Source organism: Eutrigla gurnardus (genome assembly GCF_963514095.1).
Source record: "Eutrigla gurnardus genome assembly, chromosome: 22".
Classification (NCBI taxonomy): Eukaryota; Metazoa; Chordata; class Actinopteri; order Perciformes; family Triglidae; genus Eutrigla; species Eutrigla gurnardus.
Window position 1 is genome coordinate 5,767,703 of NC_139933.1, and position 15,790 is coordinate 5,783,492.

The 15,790-nt window shown below is 42.9% G+C and overlaps 1 protein-coding gene across 4 annotated transcripts in view; it reads right to left on the reverse strand.

Annotated features, from left to right (window-relative positions):
* Positions 1-360: 360 nt before the first annotated feature.
* The window catches only part of ptprea (protein tyrosine phosphatase receptor type Ea), a 42,322-nt gene continuing 26,892 nt past the window's right edge, over positions 361-15,790 (reverse strand). For 2 of the 4 annotated variants that reach the window (XM_084039684.1, XM_084039685.1), the window contains 19 exons: positions 12,586-12,663; positions 11,926-12,022; positions 11,367-11,440; positions 9,174-9,310; positions 8,389-8,479; positions 7,650-7,726; positions 7,179-7,215; positions 6,967-7,064; positions 6,238-6,357; positions 5,554-5,717; positions 5,190-5,325; positions 4,949-5,098; positions 4,164-4,257; positions 3,878-3,954; positions 3,655-3,789; positions 3,366-3,491; positions 2,485-2,636; positions 2,260-2,395; positions 361-2,170 (listed from right to left, as the gene is read on the reverse strand). In XM_084039684.1, coding sequence (XP_083895810.1) covers positions 2,096-2,170; positions 2,260-2,395; positions 2,485-2,636; positions 3,366-3,491; positions 3,655-3,789; positions 3,878-3,954; positions 4,164-4,257; positions 4,949-5,098; positions 5,190-5,325; positions 5,554-5,717; positions 6,238-6,357; positions 6,967-7,064; positions 7,179-7,215; positions 7,650-7,726; positions 8,389-8,479; positions 9,174-9,310; positions 11,367-11,440; positions 11,926-12,022; positions 12,586-12,658 — 2,049 coding nt within the window. In that variant the 5' untranslated portion in view covers positions 12,659-12,663 and the 3' untranslated portion in view covers positions 361-2,095. Of the gene's footprint in view, positions 2,171-2,259; positions 2,396-2,484; positions 2,637-3,365; positions 3,492-3,654; positions 3,790-3,877; positions 3,955-4,163; positions 4,258-4,948; positions 5,099-5,189; positions 5,326-5,553; positions 5,718-6,237; positions 6,358-6,966; positions 7,065-7,178; positions 7,216-7,649; positions 7,727-8,388; positions 8,480-9,173; positions 9,311-11,366; positions 11,441-11,604; positions 11,744-11,925; positions 12,023-12,585; positions 12,664-15,790 lie in introns of those variants that run through there. The other 2 variants (XM_084039686.1, XM_084039687.1) reach the window with 2 other exon arrangements.

The window sequence follows — 15,790 nt, forward strand, 5'->3', positions numbered from 1 at the left end:
TTTTTTCAGCATGCTATACTATGATTTTTTATTATATTTTTATTACTTTTTTGACGCACTATACTATGATTTTTTTAAGGACTTTTTTCAGCATGCTATACTATGATTTTGTATTACTTTTTTTATTATATTTTTATGACTTTTTTGACGCACTATACTATGATTTTTTATTACTTTTTTCAATGGACTCAACGGACGGATACTATGATTTTTTAAGACTTTTTAAAATAATTCTATCAACATACTATACTATGATTTTTTTTTACTTTTTTCGACACACTTTACTATGAATGATGCAAATAGTTATTCGTCAAACTCGAGCAAAGACATCTGAAAAAAACTTTCACCAACCAAGAGAAGGACTTTCAGATTAATTTAATATTGCAACTTGCATTTGAAAGACATTGAGTATCCAAAAATGGATAGACCACCCACAGAGAGCAAAGGCAAAGAGCTTTAGTCTAAACGGACTAGTCTCAACATTTTGAAAAAGGAAGGCATAGACAGAAAAGAAGCCATGGGAAAATAGACTCAGGCTGTTTTGTTAAGTCTCTTCTTGTTCTGTACCTCACATCTCTTACGGACAGATAGCACACAGAAATTACCAATCACTTAATGCTTCCTTGCTGCTGTCACAATGTAGCACTTTGTTGTGTAGTATTTGCATGCAGCGTTAGCAAAAATTACACATTTCATTGAGGATTAAAGCCGAGCTGGGTCAAATTATTCCACACTTTTGGTTTAATGTTGGAATGCCAGATGGATTTACTTCAACAGAAGAAATACACAGAAAAGCCGTTTCACATTCAGACGCTTTCCTATGAATTAAATCACCATTTGGTCATTTTCTATAAAACATTCTGCTTCTTTATTTTGACCTATGTGTATTCTAAAATATATAAAGTAACTGAACATTAATATTTCGGGTTGTTTCTTTTGTTGCTCTGGCATTAAGCAGGCACTGAAGCACCACATGTGTGTTGTGGTTTTTGCCATTACAGGACTTGTGTAATGTTACTTCCCTGTGTGTTAACTATGCATGTGACACAGGTTGTCATGAAATCGTACTGACTACTACTACATTAAGTACCCACACTTACCTTTTTCTTAGATCACCTTTCAATGTTTGGCCTTCACCTCAGGGTTGTTCTACTTTTCCATGTCTTTAAAAAGTACATATGGCACTGATTTGTGAAAAAATCTATAATACAAATAAAGCAAACACACTCTTGAATATTGCAGTTTCTTGGCAGAAGGCTTTGTTATGTGCTTTTTTTTTTATGTGCAGTCATTTTAGCAAAATACTTTTTTGCTGTCTACAGGCAAAAGGCAGACTTTTACGTCCATGTTAAATGCAGTTGCATACCACTTTTTTTTAGGTACAAAACCGGTTTAATGGTATTTCACGACTGTGAACTGTGAACTGTGAAACTTCAGCCTGAATCCGTATTGGAAATAAACCCCTGTGTCATCATCTCGGCCTCTGTTGCATAACTTTATGTTGTCTGCATTATGGCTGAAGTGATTCATTCTTTTTCTGACGATATTTCCATTGGAAAGAGTATCACGTTCGTGATGGGCATGTAGTCTCAATATCGCCTCTAATCTCAGATAGAAGTCATCATAAATGAAATTAAGTACTGTATGTTTAAAAAAAAAAAAAAAAAAAAAAATCTTAACATTCCTGTCGTGTTCTCCAAACTCAAGATTGGAATGTCATTGTCAATACATAAATACATTTACAATAACTACAACTTTTAAAAATATTACGTGGTCAATCCAAAATAACACTTAGATAAACATTTAAAGTACAGTATTATACAACAAAACTGAAATAAGAGACCAAGCTTGAAACGACACTTCATGACAAAAATAATTATCATACATGATGAAATATACATAATTAATCTGATTTTTTTTTTTTCCCCATTTACAATTTTCATCCACTGACATACAGTATATTACAGCGAGGATGGAGTTAATGTGGGACAAGTGCATAGCAAAATAGTTCATTTGACCAAGTTAAAGAAATACATAAAACTGACAAACCAGCTTTAGAAAACAACATTAAAAACCATGTTTAAGGCAAATCTCGTCATTTAAAATTGGCATAGTCTGAGAAAATGTCGACAAAGTCTTGTACCACCCTGTAGCAGAAGTCATATTGTTCCTGCGGGGGGAAAAGTATGGATGAGGTCAATAATAAAGCAATATGAGATAACATTTTTGTTGCATTAAAGATTATTTGTTGATACATACCACAGTTTGGACCATATGAGGCCTCTGCATGCGTAAACTCTTCACAGTTTGGAACACGTCCAGCAGGCCTTCTGCCTTGACCCGCTCCAGGATATTGCTCAGTGCAATGAACGTACCTGTTCGCCCTGCACCAGCGCTGCAGCACACAAACACAAACTCATGCACATAAGTGGCTCGCAAACACAGAAAGTTTTTTTTTTTAGTCAAATGCAAATGTGTTTCTACCTGCAGTGTACGACGATGGGATGGTTCCCGGACTGCTGCTGCTGTCTCTGCACTGAGGCGATGATGTCGATCATGCCTTTCCCCTCGGCCGGGATGCCGATCTCCGGCCAGCCGTGGAAGTGGAAGTGCCTGATCAACCTTGTCTGCTTCTCCTATGGGAGGAAGCACAGACGGGTGAGAGTTCATAATACCTTTCTGATATGATTTATTAGAGGTACACAACAGCCTGCCGGTTAAGTGTGCAGTAGATTAGTGGTGGGCTGATGGGAGGTGGGAATGTACTACTGGGCCTCTCAGAGGTGATGCGGGTCGAATTTAATGAAATATAGGAGATGGGAGGGTTCCTACTTGATAAATACATCCTGCCCAACACATTTCCTCTGGCAGATTCCACGTACTCACTTGGCTTTTGGCTCAGTTTTGAGATCTTAAATCCTGTACAGCTGAACTTACTCAAGTGATGTAAATTCATTAAGTGTAGTTTCATTTTTATTCCCACATGAATGTAACACTTTATTTTCCTCCCCGTTAAAAAGACCTCATAAACCCTGAGAATTATCTTGTGACCACCTCTACGACACCTTTTACTTTAGATACTTTAAGTCATTTTTTCTGCACTTTTATTTCAGTAAATATAAATACAAAAACGGGAATACAATCATTTTAATTGTCTGAGTGACACTATTCTTAATAATAATTAGTTAATTATTAATAATTAGTTGCAATTCTGCAATGCAATGCAATGCAAAAAAAATCCAAATCCCTCAGAAAAACCTTAAAATGCTCAATGGAATTAGATAAATACAGAGAATAGAATGTCTGACGGTGCTGTCTGTGGCCTCATTAACAGCTGTGTGATAGTGGGAGGTTAATTTGCTTACCGGGACAAAGGTGAGTACCAAGTCTCGTAGACTGAACGTGTCACACAAAGTGTCTCCTTTCAGCTCTACTGTGTAATCTCCGTAGGTGATGGAATCCTCCGCGGGCCAGTAGTGGCAGCATTTGTCCTTCAATAAAAAGGCAAAAACAGATAAGTGTGCGTTTACTGCCTGGCGATAAGTTAACGGTTTACTACGTGGTGTGTAAATATATTATATAATATAAAGTAGTTCTGGCTTGACATATGACATATGCTTAATGTAGACTTTAATCATCTCTATGGCAGCGTACCTGCTCCCTCTCCTGGAGCTCTGTGAGCATGACAATGGAGTGACATTTCCATTCCCACACCATTCTCCAGAAATCCTCCACTGTGTGCGTCAGAGGGCCCTGGGTGGCTATAAAGTAGTCCTTCTGTCTGTAGCCCTGAGTCACAAGATCGTGTGTCAGTTTGCAATTACCCACAATGCCAGACGTAAAAGTTTGAGGGCATTAGGTAATAAAATGTGCTTACATCTATAAAAGAGGCGTTGATGTAATCGGTGAACTCCTGACCTCTTCTCATGGAGAGAATAACTCTGTTGAAGTCGTCTGAAATGGAAATAGAACAGGAAACCCCTCAAAAGCAGCTCGTTCACAGAGGATCAAGTATACAAAGTGGAGCGAGTGACTCTGAGAGAAAAACATTCTAAACATAGAGACAGACAATATAATCTGGAGGTCAAAATCTGCCAGGAGCTGAGAGAGATAGAACAGGCATCCGATCTGTTTTGTTCCGTTAGGTTTCCTTCTTTTCTTACATGGGATAATTTGCAGAACTCTGTTCTTCTTCATGTTGGCAGGAAGGTTCCCCATTCTCATGTTCTCCTTCATTATTCGCATGTTGGTCAGTTTCTGGGCAGAAATAAACCAAAAAACGGTTGACAAAAAAAAATCCTTTGGCTCACAAATTTAAAAAAATAAGTGGTTGTAACAAGTAATTTGCATTTTTGCATTTTTGAAGGCAAGATTCGATTTTTCAGTGATATATATAAGCAGGTTTATATGTATTGGACCTTTCAACAGCAAGGCTTTTTTTAAGTGTATGTAGGAAATGTGAATTTTGTCCACACTTGGAGCTGATTTGGCTCCGGAGACGCGAGTTAAAATATATCAATGTACTGTAATGTTTTGCATATTTTTCCAGTTTCTATCTCTAACTGCTGAGGGACTATAAAGGGGATGAAAGCTGGGGCAAATGTTCAAACTTAAAGCTACGATTTGGAATAAAAAAATCTATCAGCCGTAGGCCTGCATAGAAATAGAAAATGGGAGCCTTTGCTCCGGAAGGCTCCCATTGGCTCGTACCCTCCATCCAATCCCCTCGTCTCCCCTGCTCCTCATCATCCCGCCTCGTTGAATCGTGGAACATTGAGGGGAGGGGTTTGGTTGGGGGGGCGGGATGCTTTTTTCATAGCTTTAACAGTTGAATAGTATTGGTTTTTCTATAATCATTGGTAAATTTGGAGAGGTAACTTGTCTGTTTGGTGTGTATTAGCCTTGATAATGTGATCGTGGGTGAGAATTTGCCATTTGAGGTCGTTACCTTAAACTCCTCCTCGAGGCCGACCCGGTCGCCGTCTGCAAAGGTGTTGTGCAGCTTGTGCAGATGTCCTTCCAGAGACGACACGTCCAGCTCCGTGTCTCCATAGAGGTAGTATTCAAGCAGGGCCTGGTAGATGAACGAGTACTGCATCTGCACACGAACACACGAACACATGGGCGCATTTTTAACATTTTCGCATGCGACTGAGGTCAGGCGTTCGTCGAATGAATCCGCCACTCACATCCGTCTGAATGAGCTGCGAGCGCTGCTCCCGTATCTTGGCGACAAACCCGAACACGTCCACTTTCTGCATGGCGTGCATCATGTCGATCATGGCGTCGATCACGATGAACGTTCCCGTCCTCCCAACGCCAGCGCTGCAGGGACACAAACAAAACCACAATCCTCAGCTGACGCGTGAAACAAAGGGACGCCTGTGCTTATAAATGCAGTCACAGTGTTTTCCAGCAGATATTTAACTCCATGGAAACAAATTGGATCATTAAAACCCATTTAAAAGTCATGTTCGGGCGAAAGCACGTTGATCCAAGTAAGCACCCATAAAAAGGATGAACAGTGATCCATCAGCTGGGGCGGTCTGGTACCTGCAGTGGACCACGATGGGCCCAGAGAACTGTGGATTCACCACCTTGACCTTCTTGAGGAACTTGAGCATTCCGATGGGCGAGAAGGGAACTCCGAAGTCGGGCCAGCTGGTGAAGTGAAGCTGGGTGACCAGCCTGGGAGTCTTAGCGACATCGCTGGCCTGCTGGTAGAGACACAAACACAGACGGAGACAGTGTTGACACGTAGCTTGTTGTTTGAAGACAAAGTAGAGCCAGCTTTTATTCTGTGATCTGGATATTTGGTATCCTAGAACATGATTTTTTTTTTTCAGTTTTATTGCAGATTGGGATTAAAAAAAAAAAAACACATCACCAATGATTTGAAAAAGCTGTCTTCATATTTATTTATTCATTTATTTATTCTTCATTAATGCAAATGATTGCAATATGATTCATGTTTATCTTATTTAAGATTGATTAAATTAAATGATCCAATTAAAAAATGTTTTTCTTAAAGCAATTACAGATTTGCTGCCATTTTAAGGGTTATTTATTTATATTTTAATGATAATAAGCATAATATCGTGAATGATGAAATCTTCACATTGTCCAATAGCTCATAGTTATGAGGAAACAGGAACTGCACTACACATATGTTTCAAAACACCCCCCCATGTTCCTGTTGACATCCACATTTCTATGAAGCACAGTGATTATTCTTACACATTGTATGCAGAACTTGCGTATGGTGTAGTCCACGAGGACGGTGAAGTCTTCTACCGCCACCCTCACGTTCCCGTAGGTCCAGCAGCCCTGGTCTGGCCAGTACTGGTAGCACTTATCCTGGGGGAGAGAGACGGGTCAATAATGAAGAACTGCTGTATAAACGAGTTGTACTTTCAGCGAAATGGCTCGAGGAAAAAAAGGCACTCGTGCTTCAATTTCACAGCCAGTCGGTCAAGATTAGTCGAAACGACTCTGGGTGATTATGATGCTGCCATACAGGACTTTATTACACATTATTTAGCCATCGATTTCAAAGTGTCCACATGCTGATTTAAATCCTTGCCAATTCTCCTCTTATTGATCTTTCTCTCCTTGTGCAGCGAGAGAGTTCTAGTTCACGTGGTTGAAAAATAAACACAGAGCAGAAAAAGAAAAAAACAGATGTCAGACGGGAGATTACAGGTGTGAAATGAATAGTTGCAATTACACTTCATGGTGCCACCTTTGACTAGAACTAATGAAATGTACTTGAAGTACTTTTCTTCTCTGAAAGTATTTGCTGTGCTCTATTAATCCCTACAGAGAAAAGGAAAGTCAGAGCAGAGACCTGGCTGGAGGAGAACCCCAGGGGCGTGTACGAAGACCCCATCATGTTCATGGACGCCTCAGCAGGGGAGCAGACACACATTCAAGAAATACAATAAAAACATTTAAAAAATCACTCACTTCTTTCCTTTCTTTCAGATTCGTCAGCATGACAACAGTCGCTACTTTCAGCTCCCATATCATCCTCCAGAAATCTGACACGGTGTCTTCTTTTGGACCTGCGAGACCAAAACGTTCAACATTCTAATGATACATGATTTATTAAGACGTGGCATTAATAATAAAGATCAACATAATTATGCGTGTCATTTCAAGAGTGCACTATATGTTACCTTGAGCTGCTATGAATTTGTTCTTTTCCGTGTAACCCTGTTGGAAAGGAAAATTAAATTAATTAAGATTTTTTTAAATAAAAGCTGCAGAACAGCTACTCATGGACTTGGTGGCGAGATCGTCTCTTCAATTGATTTTTGCAAGGTCAATCTTTTTTTTTTTTTGCCTTGAAGGACCTCACAAAACAAATTTTAGGCCATAACTCAAAAATGAGGGTGCTAATTTTGACAATTTCACAGTAACAACTACTAATAACTGTCTAATAGGATAAAACGCTAAAGTGATGATGATTTGAACATAATAATAAACTGCTACACGACTGATTGGTTGCTAAAAAAGGGGGGTTAATATGTAATTATGGTGATTGTTTGATGCGATCTAGTTATGAAATGAAGGCAATCATTTTTATCCTGCTACATGTACCGTGTTCAGCTGAACGATGGGAAAAAAAACGGGAAAGCATAACTCACATCGATGTAAGACGCATTGACATAGTCGGAACAGGGATTTCCATCCAGCTGAGTCAACACCACTCTGGAATGATCATCTGTTGGGGAAAATACCGGCGGGAATTTAGAGGGTTTCAGCAGAAAAACAATACACAGAGTATGTAACCTCTACTGATGCTTAGAAAACACTGAAGGAATATTTAGACTCTTTGGGGAATACGCATATTTGATTTCTTGTTGTTGATACCACAGTCATGTATGATGGGTTCATTTAAAACTACATCCATCATAAACACTGGGGGGTATGGTCTACACTGGTTGCCTGGCAACCGCCTCAGGTGAACAAAAAGCAGCAAATCACCTCCCGTAAAAACAGCTGATTATCTTTTTTTTTTCAGATTAAACCATGAAGATAACGCATGACAATTAATGAGTGTTAGCTTTTATGCTAAGCTAATCAGCCTTTGGCACCAGCCACATATCAATCTCTTCATCGAAGCCTTTAAGTATCAGAATGCATGGAAAAGGAAAAACAAAAAAAAGTGAGTTAAAGAATTATTAATGAGACAGAGACGAGTGATCGCTGCAGCTGCATGAAGGAAGAAATGTGAGGAAACGCCTGCAGGAGTGAAACGCTTCATTGTGAATGAATACGCGAGGTGTTGGGGAGGAGCTGCCGAGCTGAGACTAATAAAGTCTTATGAAGAACGCAGGCAGGAAACCACGAGTCAAAAAGCTGCTAAACAGAAAGTAAACTCACAAGGAAGGATGTTGGGGTATCTGTTCTTCTCCTTGTTGTCGTCCTTGTTGGCCTCCTCGTACGTGCCGTTGGCGTTCCCCCCCGGCAACGACTGCACAAGCAAAAAGAAAACACTTTTGCACAACCTGCCACGCTGATTTTTAACATCTCACCACCGGCGCATTGTGTTCTGCTGTACGGCTTTGTTCGGCCTCGACGTAGGCACTTCCTCTGCTACCTACAGTAAACCCCCCCCCCCGTTACAAAGCTGAGAACTTCAACTTCCTCTGTCTGCGCTGACAAACCGTCTGAATCAAATCACACTTCTTATGCGTGCTGCATGAGTCATGCACGTTATTTTGACTCAGATCCCCAATCGTAGCTGCAAATACACAGTAGTTTTCCTTGATGCAAAAAAAAACAAACATAAGTCTGAAGTTCTGCTTTCTTCACCCACAGCAGGAAAACCCTTAACCTTATTTAGAGGTTTTGTGTGTGGTTTTAACTTAAAATACTACAATATGTCTAACGATGAGTATTGTCCTGTTGAACATGTATAAATGATTACCTGGTTAAATAAATAAGTCTCAAATCAACTCGATCCTCAACCAAACTTCATTAAAAATAAAAAGAACTGAAGAATTTGAGCAATCTCATAAATCATGGAATATGCATGCACCACAATGACTCGGCACTTTAACCCCAGATGCCGAAAAACAAAAACACTTCTTCCAGCAATCTGTCCAGAATACAGAAGACCACCTGCTGCTCTGAACCTCCGGGGCGAAGGAAGAAGCGATGCTTACATTGTACTCCTCCCGGAAGAGCTTGCCATCGTCAGCCGAGCGGAGCCTGTACTCCTCCTCGAGGTGGTCCACCGGGATGGGGAAGTAGGTCTTCAGGGCCGAGGGGGATCTCGGCAGAAGGACCACCGTCTGTTGCTCTGTGGGGAGAACAGTCGGTGGGTTTATCATCCCTGCTGGACTGAGAGTTTAACACTGTGATGGTGTTTGTCATTTCAGTGATCGGCTCAGAGAAATTTAATTCTAAAACAGGATTCGGTTGAAGTGGAGCAGTGGTTCCCAACCAGATGTACCCACGAAGCCCTGTCAGATTTCTGTAAACTCCCTAACTAGTCGTTTCCGTCTCCGTCAGGAGGATCATGGGATCGGTCGCATGTGTGCATCTCTGTGTCTGTCCACAGCTGATCTCACATTCTGCTGCAAATATTTTCGGGTGACCAATTATGGCCGAATGCTCCAGGACGTCTTGTGGCTGCGGTGACTCACATTTTTCTCAAAACAGCTTTGATTGCCCGTTTTATTCTGCCATTGACTCCTCACTCACTACTCTTAACCGGGCCCCGGCCAGTAGGGGCCACAGATGATAATGCAGATGTGAGTGCATCACTGAGCCTCAGCTCTCCACACAATGTTTTGGGTGTGTTTGGCTAACAACTAACTTAACTACCACCACCACCGTGGAAAGATTGTAAGAAGTGTCTTATTTATACATCAATGCTTGGTTTAGAGCGTGACTGGCGCGCATGTGTGCGTTTTACGACGCCTTACAGCCAATTAGCGTCTAGACGGGGGGTTTGGCTAATTGTGGGTTTTATTCCTTCAATCAAACAATACAGCAGTGTTTGTTGCAGACGCACCTGGCAGAGATCTGCACCTTTCTAGTTTTCACTCTATTCAGTGGCATCAAGGAGCGTTCAGGTGTTACAGGTGAGTCAATGGAAGGAAATCAAACGATAATTCCTACTGTGAAAGAACGCCTGGTTGGGAATCACTGAATTAGACAACACGCTTATCAAACTACTCTGTTTTACAATAAGTTCATGAAAAGACCAAACTGATTTGAAATCTCATGCTATGTTGTTGTGAAAGGAGTGTGAGTATTCGATGATCACGGAAACATCAGCAGACGTTAGAGAACCAAAAGGACCCCAGGGAGAAGCCACTTACAAGTAGGCAGGTTTCTGAATGGGGGAAAACCTCTCTAAAGCACCCGACTACGTATTCTGTTAGCACTCGCAATTTCCGAGAAAATGTAGGTTGAAAAAAAAAAAAACAACAACAAAAAAGTACTGAGATGAGTGTTAGTGACATGAGGTCCCTGAAAGCACCACCCCGTATACCTGACCTGGTGGAACAATGGTGTACAACGACTCAGTACTGTATCCAAACTCTAAAACACAACACACATTAAATCAGCACACACACACACACGTACAGGCAAAATTATATATATAGAAAATATCATTTTGACATCATACTCATATGAAACTATCAAAAAAATAACGTGGAAATTTCAATAAAACTGTAATTATTCCTTTATACATAGAAACTGCCATATAATAGGAAATATATATATGTTTATTATGCTTTCCCAGCAGAGCAAAAGTGAAAATGAAATCGTCACTCTTAATGAAAGAGTGGCCCATGTGTCATGTTGGCGATGACAGTAATTTAGCAGCTCAGCTAATAGCGTGATATTCCCTCAGTGTTTGTACACTCCTGGGTGTTGTGCTGCGTTTCCCAGCCGTATATCCAAGTTGCAATCCGACGACAACCTGCTCTGAACTTTCCATTGTAATGTCAGATAAGAAAACGCTTCCTAAAGAACACGCACAGCTCCTCCACATGTGACGTTTCCTGTAAAAGCCTAATGACTGTGTGCACAGTAGTCTTAATGTAACTGATGCAGCTCAAAGCTGACAGACTTACTGCAACGGGGATAATTGTGAGTGTCAAACAGCCTAAAAAGCGGGTTGATGATAGATAACACAGCTCTGTTCTTCATATTAACCACAGGAAGTACACCACCACAATACAGTGGTAGAAAAAACGTTCACACATTATAAACATGAAGCCGATGGTGTTTTTTACACCTCCTTTTTAACCTCTTTCTCACGTTTCTGTACATCTCCTTCTGGCTGTCGCTCTCACAACCTACCCCGACCCTGGTCTACAACCAAGCTACAATGAAGTTACCTTGTTCCTCCAGGATGCCATTGGGTATCTTCTTGTCGACTGTTGTGACGACTGCTTTTCTCTGGTTTTTTAACCTGTCAAGAAAAAAAAAACACGATAAAATGAGGGAAAAACATAAAGATTCAATGGTACCACAGTAAAATAAGTACAACAACATTTCCAAATCAGAGCTACAGAATACTTAAGATCTCCCAAATGTTCTAGGTAGCCATGAAAAACAAACGTCTATCCATCCTACCATCTGAAACTTGAGAAGCTATTCTTTCTCATTAGCTGACGGCTCTGTCGTCTGGATGTACAGAGGAAAGTTTGCTCTTCTGTCGCCGGTCTACTGTCACAGCGTCGCTGCCTGCTCTCTGCTCTCGAAGCACAAGAGGGAGTCAGCTAACAGCGCTTCCTGACTGGGCTCCGCCCTCAGTGACTAAAGGAGGAAGTGTTTGTCACCCTGAGCTCTGCCCCTCGAGCCTGGCTCCCAGCCAGTCAGCGACGCCTGTGGAGGAGGGGTGGGTGGGTGGCTGAGTGGGTGAGGTGCCCTTGCAGGGTGGGTGGGAGATTTTACCTGCGGAAGTACCAGGCCAGCAGCGCGATGATGATCAGCAGCAGGGACAGGACCAGCACGGTGAGGAGGATGTGGTGGCTGGGGGATGTAACGTCTTCTGAGGAAGAAGGAGAGGCAGAGCCGGGGGGTCAGGGAGCACCGTCGACAAAGAAGCAGGAAGAGGGAGCGAGGACGACGAGTGTGTGTGTGCAAATGCACCACTGCATTCCTATGCATATTGCATTAACTGATATAAAAAAAAAACAAGAAATCAATACTCTGCACCTCCCCCTGCTCTCTTCTGTCCTCCAACCTGATGTTATAACTGGCTTCTGCAGGATTTTGTCAATAGAGACAAGTATCAGCTCAAAAACTGAAAATGAGAGGATGGTGGAGCGGAGACTGAGCCGAGAGTCACGGCCACACAGCCGGCTATTAGCCGTGTTTATAAAGACGCACAAAAAGCGGTAAATTACAGTCCGGGGCGGCTGCAGTTCATTGTGATCGGGTAATAACAAGGCTGCAGAAAGGCCCATTATCAAGCAGATGCGCTGGCGCGTAATCATACCTCTGGGGAAAGTGATGACTGCGGTGGATGGCGATTGGATTCCATTGCCGGGGCAATTTATTCAGTGTTGTTTTGTCTGACATGTTGTGCATCGCCCTGGTTGTTGTCCTTACCTTGTGTGTGGTTGCCATTGCCGGTGGAATTGGTTGTTGTCGTGGTTGCCACCAAAAACAGAAGTGGAACCATTGTGGCTGCAGAAAAACAAAAACATGAAGACGGATATTAAATTTAGTGACAGAGAGAAGAGTCAGTGTGAACACGGCCCGCTGGAGAATAATCGCCATTTAAGGGGGAACACAAAAGCTATTGACTGATCTGAGGCATGTGTTTTTTTTTTTATTCATGACCGCTGCTTTCAGGAATGTGCTCATCGGTGCAGAGTTCACGGAGACACAATGGAACAACACACTCATATCCTGGTCATACATAAGTCCTGTCATAAGGCTCGCAGTGTAATGACGAACACATCCACGTGGGGGCGCACTCCTCCAATATATGAAAACCAAGACAAGGAGGCCATTGAGAAAAAAAAATCCAAAGGACATCCAGGCCAAGGAAACATTCATTTATGATCAAAATTTCTCTATGAAAAAAAAAGGGTGTGTGTCCACATACACCCTTATCACCATGACAACCCAACGCTCCTTACTACTCCAATAACACGCCGTTTAATCACACATTACCAGACTGAGCAAAGAGAACTTGAGTAAATGCCACTCTGATAACAGCTGTTTCCGTGGCGATGCCATGCCGACCGTGCGATTCCCAGGACATGGCATGTGTAGGGTGTTAGTGTGTTTTATGTTAGAAATCACAACACACACACACACACAGACACACACGCGTGCCAACGAGAGGCCTGGACGTCAGCTGATATCCAACTAGGAATGAGTGGCAAAGCCGAGCGCAACTGGATGCATCCGATAATGGGGGAGTGAAATCTACAGTCAGGCTGCAGGAGGCTTAACACCTCCACCCTCCGCTCTTTGCCACCCCTCCTCCCACCCCCACACACCCTTCGCTTTGATAACATCCCACACACATGCCAACACCCCCCCTCTACACGCAGTCACATCAACAAGTCTCAGCCGAGTGACTCGGATCATTCTCTGTTCTCTCCCCAGGAGGAGAAAGCAGAGGAGGGGAGGATAAAAAAAAAAGAAAAGAAAGGAGGACCTCTGGTCGATTCTGGTGCTTGAGCATTCAGAATGCGTTTCACGTCACATTGATTTACGCACCCCTTTTCTCTTGAAATCAGCTGGAAAACGTTTGAAAACCAATGAAGCCTCGAGATGTTTGCAGTTTTTAAAAAGGGACTTTTTTCTCTCTCTCTCCATTCAACACAAAAGTTGGAATCCGAGCGAAGCGCTACCAGAGCTGCTATCACCCTATAAATGAAGCAGAGCAGAGTGTGCTTTGTCTCCCCAAGGCTGCAGGTGTGTGTGTGTGTGTGTGTGTGTGTGTGTGTGTGTGTGTGTGTGTGTGTGTGTGTGTGTGTGTGTGTGTGTGTGTGTTGGTTGGTTTGGTGCTTTGCAGCTGCGGTGAAGAAGAGAGCCGAGGCCAAGTGCATAGTCAATGAAGACACTGTGTGTTGAAGCCTCCACGCTGTGCCGCAGTGTCTTGTAATGTGTCCAGACAGGACACCGGAGGAATGTGGAGGCAGCGGAGCAGAGACACCGAATGCAGCAGGGGCGAGCGAGAGAGAGGGAGAGAGAGAGAGAGAGAGAGAGAGAGCAGAAGGTCCAGGTCAATAATAATTCCTGGGGCGATTAATAAACCCTGACATGTCCCTCCATTCCAGTGGGAAGACTGATGAGAGAATTCTAATGAGAGGAGAGGAGAAGCCCCCCACCCTCCACCCCTCCACACCTCCGTCTCCAGCCCTCCTCCCTTCTCCGAGGCTCGTTCTGCAAATGTCACGAGCCTGGATGAGGGGGAGGTTATTGAGCCCGGGTTAGTGCGCGTACAGTTTGCGAATCCTCGGGGCAGGACTCTGTGTACTTGAGGTTTTGTGATGTGGAAATTTCACTCACGGTGCCGTTCGGGACTTTCCGCTTACACAAGCTGCAGTGGATTTTTTTTTTTTTATGTATGCTGCGTCTGTTTGTTTATCTGCGAGTGGGACGGCTCAGCAGCCAGCGGACCGCTCATAGCTGCCCCCGAGGCTGCGTCTTGTGGTGAAGTGCTCTTCCTACTTCCTGGCTCCCTCTTCCCCCCCTCTCCATCACCTCTGTGTGGCTCAACTCTCCCTCTGGGGACCACGGTCCGTTCAGCATCTCTGAGGAGTTGGTCAACTTCCTTTCCTCCGTTTTTATGGGAGGAGGGGGGGTGCACAACTATAAATATCACTACTTCCTATTCCTCGGGGGTATCTAATCTCTTCTACTTCTCCACACTTAGAGTAAACCAGCCAAGACCACAAGTCTCTAATTAAACGATTGGTATTCGTCATCGGGCTCGGGTCAGACTCCGGGGCCGACGGCTATCATCACATTGTGCGTGCACTCATCTGTGCATTGTCCTTTCTCCATTTAGCACTCGGCAGCGAGTCATCGGCCATCAGCCGTAATGAAAATGGGTCATGGGAGATGTCAGCTTCAGGGAAGTTCTAAGGCGTCCTCATTTTTTCCTGATAGGAGACATTTGCAAATAGCCTTGGGGAAGGGTATTGTCCTGGCAGGCTATCGGCCCGTTATTTCAGTGGTGAGTGAGATATTTTCCAAGTCAACCTATAATACTCACATGCTATATGTTCAATAATATAGTTATAAAATCCTCTCTTCTCCATATGTGCCGTAAGGCGATGCCTTTTTGTCACAATGTAATGAATTCCCTTATTGTGTTTCCAGACTGAGCTGCAGTAGAGAGATGTAACGTATTGACTTTCAGTGGATTGCATTGTGATTATTAAGCTGTTATAATATTTACACAATCCAAGTTAAAGATTGCAAGCAAACGGTTGTTAAAAATGGGTAAAAAAACTTTGTTTAGATATAATTTTACATCATTTAAACTGTGGACAGCCTTCCACACTAGCAGCCATTTTCATTTTGTTGGTTTTGAGTTTTTTTTCCAACCTAACCCCGCCTGCATACTGTACATGACAACACCTCAGCTGCTGCCATGTGCTCATGGAGACCTCCAGCACCCGGTATGCACCGTGTGACTCACGGCTCCGTCTCCACTGATTACAACCTGCCACCTCTGAATACCTGCAATCCTCACAGCATGCAAACAACCACACACACACATCAGCATATCACAGCACACAGGCAACACAGCCCTCTCTTTGCTTCTGTTATTCCTTGCTCTAAACAC